We start from the raw sequence: 12419 nt of genomic DNA, 5'->3' as shown, positions 1-12419 counted from the left end.
CTAACCCAGTGCTCAAAGCAAATTAATTCACCCACGAAGTTTGCTTTAACACTTATCTAAGGGTTACTATCAATGTTCTAGGAAGTAACAAGTATCATTGCTAACATACAGCTCTGATTTGACTCATAAACATTTCTGATCTCATGAGATAGTTGCAGTGGTGTTTTGCTGTGTTTACTAGATGCATCTAATAAACACCATGAGATTTACAAAGAGATTTGAAGATACTTGTGTCTCCAAAATTGATTGCAAGGTGTAGCAGGGGCCAGTAAAGTGAGCTTTCTTCCACTCCCTAGAATGTCTTCCTCAATCCAGAGTTTAAAGTGTATTGAAATGACAGCCGGCTGAATCACCAGGTCAAAAGGATCAACCAACTATTTATTAAGCACTTCATGTATTTTCTGTCCCATAGAGATTTCAGTGACAGATATAGTATGGATAAAACAAAGAGAAAAAAATGTCCTCATGCTTATGACTTAATTGCAGAAGTGGAACTTAAACATGTGAAACCATTAAACAATTTCACAATAACAGATAAGCAAGTGGGATGCTTTGGAGAGACATCTGGTCCCTGTGCTGTTTATAGCCAATTCCAGTGGTGAATAAAAGAAGTGGAACGGACTGCTTTTGAAGGGAGCGCATCCTGATCCTCTGGCAGCAAGGTAGAGGTTTTCTGCCAGGAGGGAACACTAGACGGAGGCTGTTTGTTTTTTCTTCAAACAGAAATCTCTTCCATGCTAATAGGAGCTTCAAAAGGATTGCCACAGCAGATGGAAAGAACCAATATATATTCATGCATTTAATTAGCAGGAATTAATTGAATTGGGGGATTAATTCTGTCATTAGAGAGAAACAAAACCTATTTTTGTCTCCTATCTGTGGTTACACACTCTAAGATGGATTTGGCACAGGTGGTGTTTGAATATAAGGCCACTGTAGTATCTAATGGCTTTTTGATGCCACTGAAGGATTCATCCCAGGGATGATGAGAAGGTAGCCATGTGAGATGTGTGCTCTGCACCATGTTTCAGCAATGGAGGAGAAGCTGGTAGGTGGAGTGTGTGGGGTATAAACCTAGAATTCAGTGAGTGTTTGAAAGAGGAAAAAGGGGAGGAGATTGGGAGAGTCTCTTCTCTCACATCTGATTTTTTTTTCTTTTTCTTTTTCTTTTTTATTGAGATGGAGTCTCACTCTGTCACTCAGGCTGGAGTGCAGTGGCATGATCTCAGCTCACTGCAACCTCCGCCTCCTGGGTTCAAGCAATTCTCTTGTCTTAGCTTCCGAAGTAGCTGGGACTACAGGCGCCCACCGTCACGCCCAGCTAATTTTTGTGTTTTTAGCAGAGACAGGGTTGTACCATGTTGGTCAGGCTGGTCTCAAACTCCTGACCTCAGGTGATTCACCCGCCTTGGCCTCCCAAAGTGCTGGGATTACAGGCGTGGGCCATAGTGCCCGGCCACATCTGATTATTAATGAGAGATTAGGGACAGACTCACCTAAGACAGAATTTTTAATTCAATCTAACAAGCACCCATTGCCTAGTCTTCCCCCTGCCTTTTTTTTTTTTTTTCTTCTCCAAAAAGCTGTTCCTCCAGAAAAGCAGTTTTCAGCCTTTTTAATTTTTAGGCCAAGATACTCATGACCTAAACCAGATGACATTGTATGCATAACACATTCCCAAAAGTGACATAGGTAACAAGACTGTTGATCATAGCCCTTTCCCAACACCAACAAATCAACACCAGCCCTCCGACTTAAAGCACATCACAATTCAAGTATATGATGTGACAGTTTGTACTTTTCAAAAATAGCTATGGCATTTTCTCCCACCTACACACTCATCTTGCAATGTGACTTTGATGCTCTTTCCATTGAAATGTGGGATCTCTACGCTCTCTCTCCTTGTATATGCGCAACATGGACTTCAGCAGGAATGATACCTTGGGATTTCCAAGGCGAGGTGAGTTGATCACTGGGCTCTCTTGGGATGGTTGCTTTTGGAACCCAGCCACCATCTTATAAGAAAGCCCAAGAAGCACACGGGAAGCCCAGGAATCCCACGTGAGAGGATCCAAGGCTCCCAGCCGATACCAGTGCCCAGTTACTAGCCATGTGTCTGATCATATTTGAAGTGGATCTTTCAGCTCTTAGTGGAGCAGCTCCAACTGCTGCCAGGTATAACAAAGACAAACTATCTCTGCAGAACCCTGCCCCAAATGCAGATTTTTGAGCAAAAGAAATAATTGGGTTTTAAGTCATATACTTTGCTATGCAGTAATAGATAGTTGATACAGAGTTGCATGTCATTAGAAGAATAATCTTAAATCTGTTCTAATATGTTAAAAACCTTCAGTAGTTTAACTTTTATTATAACAAATAATTGGTCACATGTCTTTTTGCTGATTGTGAAGAAGTCCTGTAGGCCTAGATAAAAATACAGAGGTCTTTAGAAATATATATAATTCCTTCTTTTTCTCACCTCATCTTGGACTTATTCAGTATGCCTATGTAGAATAATATTAATTACAGTCATTTTTCTTGAGCTGCTTCCCATTTATGCCTCATTAGCATAATTCACAGTGGTCATCCATACCAGTGAATGCGTGTTAGATTACCTTTGCTGTGTTTGATGATTATACTAAATTTCATTTTTTTGCGAGCTAAGCCTTCACAGTTTGTTGCTCATGTACCATGGCTGGCTGCTCACAAAGTAGAAAAATTGGACAGAATGTTTCTGATAAGGTAAATACAGGAAAGGCTATGCAGAAATATGTATCTCAGAGAGTGAGCTATTGGGCAGCTATGGTATAAGTTATCTGGTAGCCACGCAAGAAGTAACGGATTGAATAAAGGCAAACTATGAAGACTTCAGTCATGATAAGATCAAGAGAATTATTTGTGTGACATTTGCGATGGATTGTGTCTCTGTTGGCACACACAAAAAGTTGGGACTTAAAACTGTAAATTTACTTTAACTTCATTTTGTATGTCATGCATTCATGAAACTTTTTCCGGCGGTTATTTATTTTCATTTTTGGCTGTCCTGCTCCAAGTTAAACAGAGGAGAAACAGCATCATATAGTGGAAGAAACTCAGACCTGGGGAAGGGAGGCAGCAAGTAAAAGAAACAAGAGTCGTTTGTCTCTCAGCTGGATTGCTGACTAATCTGTGTGATCCTGCAAAGGTCAGTTCAGATCTCAAGCCCTACTTTCCTCATCTATGAAATGAAAGGTTAGACTAAGACCAAAAACAGCTCTAGAAAGTAGAGTATTATTACTCCTTAAGAAATAGTTTAGGGTTGTGACTCTTGCTTTGCACATGAAAATATTTAGGAGCAAAAGTTCACAGAACTTGGCAAAGCTAGATGCATTTATGATTCCCAATGAGTCAACTGATGTTTTTCCCTACATCTCTACAAGCCATTCTTCGTTTAGCAGTTTTTATATTTACTTTTACTTTTTTCTTCTATAATTTTGGAAAAAAGGAGTTATCTGACTGCTACTATGGGCAGGCAACAATTTGGTAATAGAATATTATTTTTAAAACTAAAAAATAACTGAATATGAAAGATTAAACTTTTAAAAAATAGACATAAGTGCTCAGAGTTGTGATTCTATTTTGCATGTAACAATGTAGTTATTTCAGTTGCTTTATTGAGAATCACAAATATATATATATGGCTTTGCCAAGTTCTGTATACTTTTTATTCCCCAATATTGTCTTCTGTACAGCAATAATTACAACCTTAAGCCATCCCTTCAGAAGTAGTCATATGCCAAATTCTACCTTAGTCTAAAATAACTCTTTTTCTGTGTGATGGGGCTAAAAACATCAGTTCTCCCTGCTGCTCTTTGCAGATGCCCAGGTACCTTAATGGTTAGGTTCTCTGTACCTTGAGCTTATTTGCAAGGCAGAGCCTCAAAAGAACTGCTTTTTTCATTTTTCCACTGATAGAACTGGAGCTTGGTAAACTAACTTGCCCAAGGTCATAGCAGTTAGGGATACTCACAGGACTTAAACCCAGGAGGTCTGAATGTAGACTCAATTATGGCATATCCCTTCCTAATAATAAGCCATATTTTGTTTTGTACTTCTTGCCAAAATGTAACTCCATGATGACATTTGTTTTGTACATTGCTGCCTTCTTACTGCCTCAATCAGGGCCTGGCATGATGGGAACAGGGGAGATCTTAGTCTGTTCCTGCTGCTAGGACAAAATATCTTAGACTGGATCATGTTTAAATAATAGAAATATATTTCTCATGGTCTGGATTCTGGGAAGACCAACATCAAGGTGCTAGCAAATTGCTCTCCGCTTCAAAGATGGCAAGCTCTTGCTGCATCCTCACATAATGGGAAAGCAAAAAGAAATGAAAACTGTGTCCTCACATGGTGGGAAAGATAGAAAGGACAGGCAGCTTTCTCAAGGCTCTTTTAGAAGGGCATTAATTTCCTTCATGAGGGTGGAGCCTTCATGACTTAATCACTTCCTAAAAGGCCCCACCTCTTAATACCACACTGGGGATTAAGTTTCAACATGAATTTTGGAGGGATACAAACATTCAAATCACAGCAACTATCTTCTCCCTTTCCTGATTCCACATGACAGAAGCCATCTCTTCCTTCCGCACATGGATGTCTGAGCACATCCAGACTCTTGAGAGCCCAGAGTTAAGAGAGAGAGGCTGTGAGAAGGCAATTCCCTCCTGGAAGTCTTGGCTTCTCAGTCCCAGCTTTCTGTCTTGGTATGTGTACTGAACAACAATTTATTTGAAGATACAGCATAGAAGGAAAAATAAAACATTTCCTATGAAGTAATGATTCAACTTCTAACCTGTAAAAATGAAAAATTTCTCAGTTCCCTACCCCCTTGCATTCCTGTCTTCATAAGTTTCTGTGTTTTAATTTTCCAAGAAACTTAATATTAATATACTTAACAACTTTTATATCCATTAACAACTTGACTTTCTCTGCTCTTTGAATTTTGGAGCATTGTTTCCTTAGTATGAAGGAGTTTTGAGAAAGGCAAGAAGACAAGCTCAGAACTCAAGAAACTATGAAGAATTAATATTGTAATCATAACAACTCATTATTTGTTTTTAAGCTCAATCCTTCAGAAGGTTATTATCTGGAGTTGAATAATAATAGATTCAGGCTCTTTTTATGTGGAAGAAATCTTAAACAACAGTGTTCATAGGGAAGGACATTAATCAGGAGAGAGAAGTGAGCCTTGTTTCTAATAATGTTTGCATAATAGCTACCCTTGGGTGTATTGCTTGACTTAAAATAAATATTCATGCTTTTCACATCCAATACAATTGGAAATTATTCGTGGTTATGATTCTGTCATATGATCTTCTACCTATTCAAGGGGACTTCAAACTGGGAGGCTGTTGGAAACAAACAAACATAAATAACAATGCTTGTGAGTGATATGGGATAGAAGTTGAAAGAGGCTATAATGTTGGCTATGGGGAGAAAAGGAGCGAAGAGTAGGAACTTAACTGTTTCCAGAGGAGGAGAAGCAGACTCACACTGACATACTTAAGGACATTTATATGCTCTCCTGGTTTGCTTTTAGCTCTTCAATAGCTTCTCATCACCAGGAGAATAAAATTTAAGTGCCTTATCTTGGTGTCAGACTCACTCGCTGGAGTGGTTCCTGTGAAACCTTGGATCGCGTTACCTGAGACTACTCTACACCTCAGATGTGACAACACAAAGCTCTTTGCAGATTCCCTCAGACACCATGACTTACCTTTATCTCTTTGTTCACATCCTTCCTTCATCTTGCGAGGATTTTTCAAAGCTTCTTTGTTAATTAATCTATGTATCATAGAAGAGTCAGCTTAAACTTCACCTGCTTCAGGAAGCCTTCTATGAACTCCACACCTAGTCAAGAGTTTTACCCAGACTGTCCTATTTTTATTAACTTATATATTTAGTGATCCTTAAATAGCCTTTGTCCTGGGGAGTTTTTTCATCATCTTGCTTTATTGCTTACATGTACTGAATTTTATTACATAAATGCTTTCAGTTAATTAATTCATTTTTCTTTCCTTTTCTGTCTCCTTTCTCCTTTCTTTCTCTGTTTCTCTCTCTCTCTATTAACTTTTAAATTCTGAGAAATGTTTCAATACAGTCTTGAGAACATAGGCTATTTTGTTGTTGTTCTTTTGTTTGTTGGTTGGTTTTGAGATGGAGTCTCACTCTGTGGCTTAGGCTGGAGTGCAGTGGCATGATCTCGGCTCACTGCAACCTCTGCCTCCCGAGAGTTCAAGCAATTCTCTGCCTTAGCCTCCTGAGTAGCTGGGATTATGGGCACCCACCACCACACCTGGCCAATTTTTTTTATTTTTTTATTTTTAGTAGAGACAGGGTTTCACCATCTTGGCCAGGCTGGTCTTGAACTCCTGATCTCGTGATCCACCCGCCTTGGCCTCCCGAAGTTCTGGGATTACAGATGTGAGCCACCATGCCTGGCCAAGAACATAGGCTATGTTTTGAACTTCTGTGTGTGTTACAAGGCTTTGCATTAACTGCTCCCTCATGCAACTTTCCTAACCTTGTTTCTCTCCTATTAGGGACATTCTGCTTCAGTCAGGAGAACATCCTATAGTATTAAAGTCCAAACTGATTTGTTCTCTTGGACCTGTGATTGCTAATACAGCTGTTACTCAATATCTGTGGGGGATTAGTTCCAGGACCCCTTGCAGATACCAAAATCTACAGATGTTCAAGTCCCTGATCTAAAATAACTCAGTATTTGCATATAACCTTTGTACATCCTCCTGTACACTTCAAGTCATCTTTAGATTACTTATAGTACCTAATATAATGCTAATGCTATATCAATAGTTGTTATACTATATTTTCAAAATTTATAGTATTTTTTACTGTTGTATCATTATTGTTATTTTTTGAATGTTTTCGATGTGAGGTTGGTTGAATCTGCTGATGTGGAACCTGCAGATACAGAGGGCTGGCTTATACGGAGGGCTGGCTTTGCTTTCCCCAGCCTCTCGTTCCTCGTCCTTCAATGCAGGGTTTTTGATAAACACCATATCCTTGGCTCATTTATCTGTGCTTCTAATCTGATGGGTTCTATATTAACAGAGATATGTCTGCCCAGCTTCACATGCCAATTTTACCCTTATTGGTAGGCTCCTTCTGAAGGTCCATATGTCTTTTTCATGTACTTATGTGCAGTCACAAAATACTGAAAACTGTGCCTTCTGTTTATATAACATATCTATTTATAAAACACTTCAAAAATTTTATCCTAACTACCAAGAGGTGAGCAGTGCAGCTGTTAACCTCATTTGCAAATGGAGAATTGGTTCAAAACAATTGAATAACTTCCAAAATTTATGTGTCCAATGAATTGTAGCGATTAGAATTAGACTCCAGTTGAGAGCATTTTTCACATTACAAACCTGACAACAGTGGTTTTTTCACTGTCTATAGGCCTTGCAGAGCCTAGTAGAGTTCCGTGCATGATGAACTCAATGAGGGCACTGGACACAGGCTCACACAGGGTCTGTATTATGGTGCTGATTTGGGCCTCTATACCTCAAGAGAATTAACTTACTTTAAACTCCACTATGGACATTTATAAAAGGAAGAGTGAGACACTGTGTTTTCATAGGGTTTTTTTGTTTTTGTTTTTGTTTTTTACACATAACACTTTGTTAATTCCCTTTCTCTTATTTTCATCTCTCTTTTCTTCTCTTTTTCTCTCTTTGTTTTCTTTTCAGTCAGTTCAACAGTTAATTGGTGTGCACCTACAATGTGCAAAGCATTATGCTAGGGTTCACAGGGGAATGCAAAGAAGATGCTGCTTATAGCTTGTTATGGCGAGGCACTTTTCTTCTCTCCATTTTTCTCCATTCTTCTCTTCTTCCTACCTTCTTTTTCCTCTGATGTTCAAGTAGCCCTCATCATTTCTATAAATTTCCAAGGCTTCAGCTTTGGTCAAAGGGAAGGCACTCAGCCCAGGGCCAGTGAGTAAGTTTAACATTCTTATGGTCCTTTGCATCTGCTCACCCAGGACTCATACATACTCAATATATAAGCTTTGGGGGATTTGCTCAGTGACAGCTGGGGACTCCATGTAATTTAATGCATGATACAGCACTTTTGGCTAACTCTGTATGAGAGACTACTCAAATAGGAATAAAATGTCACTTTGCAAAATACATTTAAATTATTTTTCTTCTAAAACTTTGTGACTTTATTTAAAGCCTTAAAATCTATTTTTTGAAAGTCAAAAAATAACAGATGTTGGTGAGGCTGTGGAGAAAAGGGAATGCTTATACACTGTTGTTAGAAATTTAAATTAGTTTAGCCACTGTGGAAAGCAGTTTGGAGATTTCTTAAAGAACTTAAAGCAGAACTACCATTCGACCCAGCAATCGCATTACTGGGCATATACCTAAAGGAAAATTAATCATCCTACCAAAAACACATATGTACTCACTGTTCATCTTAGTACTATTTACAGTAGTAAAGACATGGAATCAACATAGGTGCCTATCAGCAGTGGAGCAGATAAAGAAAATGTGGTGTATATACACCATGGAATAGTACACAGTCATAAGAAAGAATGAAATCATGTCCTTTGTAACAACATGAGTGTAGCTGAAGACCATTATCCTAAGTGAATTAATGCAGAAACAAAACCAAATATTGCATGTTCTTACTTGTCAGTGGGAGCTAAATCTTGGGTACTCATGGACACAAAGATAGGAACAATAGACACTGGGAACTCTAGAAGGAGACAGGGAGGGGGACAAATGCTGAAAAACCTCTTGTTGAGTACTATGTTCACTGTCTGGGTGACAGGATCAATAGAAGCTCAAACCTCAGCGTCATGCAATATATCCTTGTAACAAACCTGCACATGCATCCCCTGAATCTAAAATAAAAATGAATTTTTTTTTTGAGATGGAGTCTCACTCTGTCACCTGGGCAGGAGGGCAGTGGCGCGATCTCTGCTCACTGCAACTCCACCTCTCGAATTCAAGCAATTCTCCTGGCTCAGCCTCCCAAGTAGCTGGGATTACAGGTGTGCCACCACTCCAGCTGATTTTTGTATTTTTGGTAGAGACAGGGTCTCACCCTGTTGGCCAAGCTGGTCTTGAACTCCTGACCTCAAATGATCCACCCGCCTCAGCTTCCCAAAGTACTGGGATTACAGGTGTGAGCCACCATGCCTAGCCTCTCATTCGTCTTCTGCACCCCACATAAGGTGCATGAATCATTGGACACATCTATTTTTTTTTCCCTAAGGCTACATATTCTTAAAAGTAGTTTGTTACCTATTACCGCTAGGCTTTTTTTTTTTTTTTCCAGAAGAATCATCAGTAAATTAAATGCCAAACACATGGTTGTTTTCTCAAGAACACAATTAAAATAGACTTGATTCCTCTTTCCTGTCTCCAGTCCTCTTAATATTCATAGCAATAGGTATTTATCTATCATCACAAAACACACAAAAAGACTGATGATTGCTTAAATCCCAAGAGAGCAAAGTAGAAGGAACTAGAAAGAAGGAAGCAAGTGCAATCATGATTAGGCACTTACTCTACATCCGTGGCTGGGTTAGGAACATTCATAGGACTTCATGAACCCTACTAAGTTTCAACCTGCTCTTTTACAAATGTGGAAACTGAGGCTCAGAGGGGTTAAATGATTTGCCCAGTGTCCTACTGCTTAAAGTGTCAGAGTTGAGATTTGAACCCAATTTGCGTGACTCCAGTTTTTAAAGTATTTATTGTACCAAGGCTGGAGGGGGCACACATGGGCCCTAGAAGGGTGCATGGAATGGGTACCTGGGTGGGGAAGGGTTAAAGAGGGGGCCTTGGTCTGCTTGACCAAGATATTTTCCTTCCCTGATTCCTGCCTCATATGTAGACTACTTGTCCAAAATATGGATCCAACTTTGTGTAATATTTTAATGAGAGGGTCTTCTACTAATCAGACTCTCTCTTTTGTCTTTCACAGCAATTTTGCAGGCAGTGATAGCTGGTGATCTTATGAAGGTAAGATATCTTTCTACCAAATCTTTGGCGATGCTTTAAGAACTTTAAATCAACATCATTCCTCATCAAATTTCTGTGTTGCCATCTGTCATTTGTCATCCCCTGCTTGCACTGGCTGAGTAGAAGAGGCAGGATGTTCTTTTGAGAACTGAGCAGAGATGGTGTTCAAGAGCACTGGGGTACTTGTCTCAGTTACTTAAAATGAACTGTATGTCCCCAGGATGCAATGTGCACAGTGTGCCTGCCCTCTAGAAGCTGACATTTGAAGAATTTAAAGATTTCCTTTCAGGCAGGTATTGAAATGAATGTATCTGTAAGAATTACCTGGGCAACACTCAGAAATGCATCCTTCAGGCCAGAGATTAATCTTTCCTTGTCATGGTTTTATACTTTGTGGATCATAGTTAGTCAAACAAGAACTCTCATAGTTAGTCAGACTAGAACCCTGATCCACTTGAAATAGTTTAATTTGTGTTTGTGTTTTCTGGTGAGTTTTGTTCAGAAGGAAGGAAGCACTCACCACTGCCCTGAGGGTGAATGTAAAATCTGAAGTCAGACTTTCTAAGTTTGGATCTCGGCTCTACCATTCACTGTCTGTGTGATTTCGTGTAATTATTTGATTCTCTCTGTGCCTTAGTTTTTTCATCAGTAAAATGGAATAATATTACCTCTCTCTTTGGCTTGTCATGAGGAATTAATGTAATAATACATATGAAGCTCTCAAGACTGTTCCTGTTACATGGAAGGGGCTCTAAAATGTTAGCTATTTTATTAATATTCTGATACTGTAGATCTGTGTTTTTTAATAGCTAAACATGGTGGAAATACAAATATTTGTTATAGAACATCATCTATGAATATTCTAAAGCTATATTTGGTCCTACATCATTTTCAGGCATCAGGCTCATGACTGCCCATATGCCCCTGCAAACCCCCTGCTGGAACTGATCTGCTCTGTATTAATGACAGCTGCCTGAAGGCAGAGGCTATGCCTGACTCCTCAGCCCGTGGAGTAAGGTGCCATTGCAGATCAAGGAACCAATAGCCCTAAGAGAAAGCTGAAAAGTCCTACCCTCAGACATAACTTTTTTTAGGCACAGCTGTTGAACAAACTGAAGGACACCTGTGCTACATTTTTCAACAGGTTACTAGAGGAAAACAAATGGTGAAAATGTTTGCAAACATCTTGATCAACTGCCCCCTTTAGGCACATAATCCTGAAAATGGTGCCTGTGCCACTGCACAGATCATAGTGTCAATAGAAATTGTTACCCGGAAGAGAAGAGTGCTCTCCAAGCAGTATATTGATGAGTTCAGTGCTGTTTCTTACCAGTGGATTAAGCCCATACCATCCTATACTCTGTGCAAGGCCTTCCATTAGGTTTTGTGGGAAACAAAGGCATGAATAAAATTGATTCTTGCCCTTGCTGGATTTCCACACCAGAAAATTTTGCAAAGCACTGTACATTTGAAACCCTTCCATTGTATTTTCTATATGCTTTTAGTTTAGACAACTGATTTCCCAAGATCCTGAGTTTATTATCACACTTTTTTTGTACTTTTAAATAGAGAATCATTTGCAATGTGGGAAATCACTATATCCAGCTGGTTGTCTTATTATAGGTTGGTGCAAAGGTAATTCAGTTTTTGTCATTTCAGTGACAAAATCTGCAATTATTTTTGCACCAACCTAATGCATTCTCTGTTACAATTCTTTCCTAAATGACTAAAACATGACTTAATAACACCTTATTTTGTTTTTGTTTTTGGAGATGGAGTCTCACTCTGTCTCCCAGGCTGGAGTGCAGTGGTGCGATCTCGGCCCACTGCAAGCTCTGCCTCCCGGGTTCATGCCATTCTCCTGCCTTAGCCTCCCTAGTAGCTGGGACTACAGGTGCCTGCCACCACACCCGGCTGATTTTTTGTATTTTTACTTGAGACGGGGTTTCACCATGTTAGCCAGGATGATCTCGATCTCCTGACCTCGTGATCTGCTCGCCTCAGCCTCCCAAAGTACTGGGATTACAGACGTGAGCCACCACACCTGGCCAATAACACTTCATTTACTGAGAGATGGAATATTTACTGAGGGCTTAAGGTTTTACTTTTTCTCTCTTACGTATTTTCTTTATTTTCCTTCTCAAATATTCATGCCCTCTTTCTCTTCTCCAATTTCTTTTGTTTCTTCTGAGCAGAAAGTGCAGTATATATAAAATATTAAATTGGGTACATGTGTATGTGTTTGTATGAGAGAGAGGGAGAGAAAGAGAGAGAGACAAAGACAGCGAGAGATAGAGACTAGCGAACAGAACATCTCTGGAGCCATCCCCGTGTGAAGCCTGTCACAAATAGCTCCTGGACAACTGGGCTGCAAAA

At 39.5% G+C, this 12419-nt stretch overlaps 1 protein-coding gene across 1 annotated transcript in view; it reads left to right on the top strand.

Annotated features, from left to right (window-relative positions):
• DGKI (diacylglycerol kinase iota) overlaps positions 1-12419 on the top strand; it is a 456754-nt gene that overhangs the window by 422172 nt on the left and 22163 nt on the right. Inside the window, 1 exon segment of the mRNA XM_063725794.1 lies at positions 10006-10043. Within this exon segment, the coding sequence (XP_063581864.1) occupies positions 10006-10043 (38 nt within the window).

Source organism: Pongo abelii, chromosome 6, assembly GCF_028885655.2.
Source record: "Pongo abelii isolate AG06213 chromosome 6, NHGRI_mPonAbe1-v2.0_pri, whole genome shotgun sequence".
NCBI classification, from domain to species: domain Eukaryota; kingdom Metazoa; phylum Chordata; class Mammalia; order Primates; family Hominidae; genus Pongo; species Pongo abelii.
This window is presented reverse-complemented; position numbering and strand designations above follow the sequence as displayed.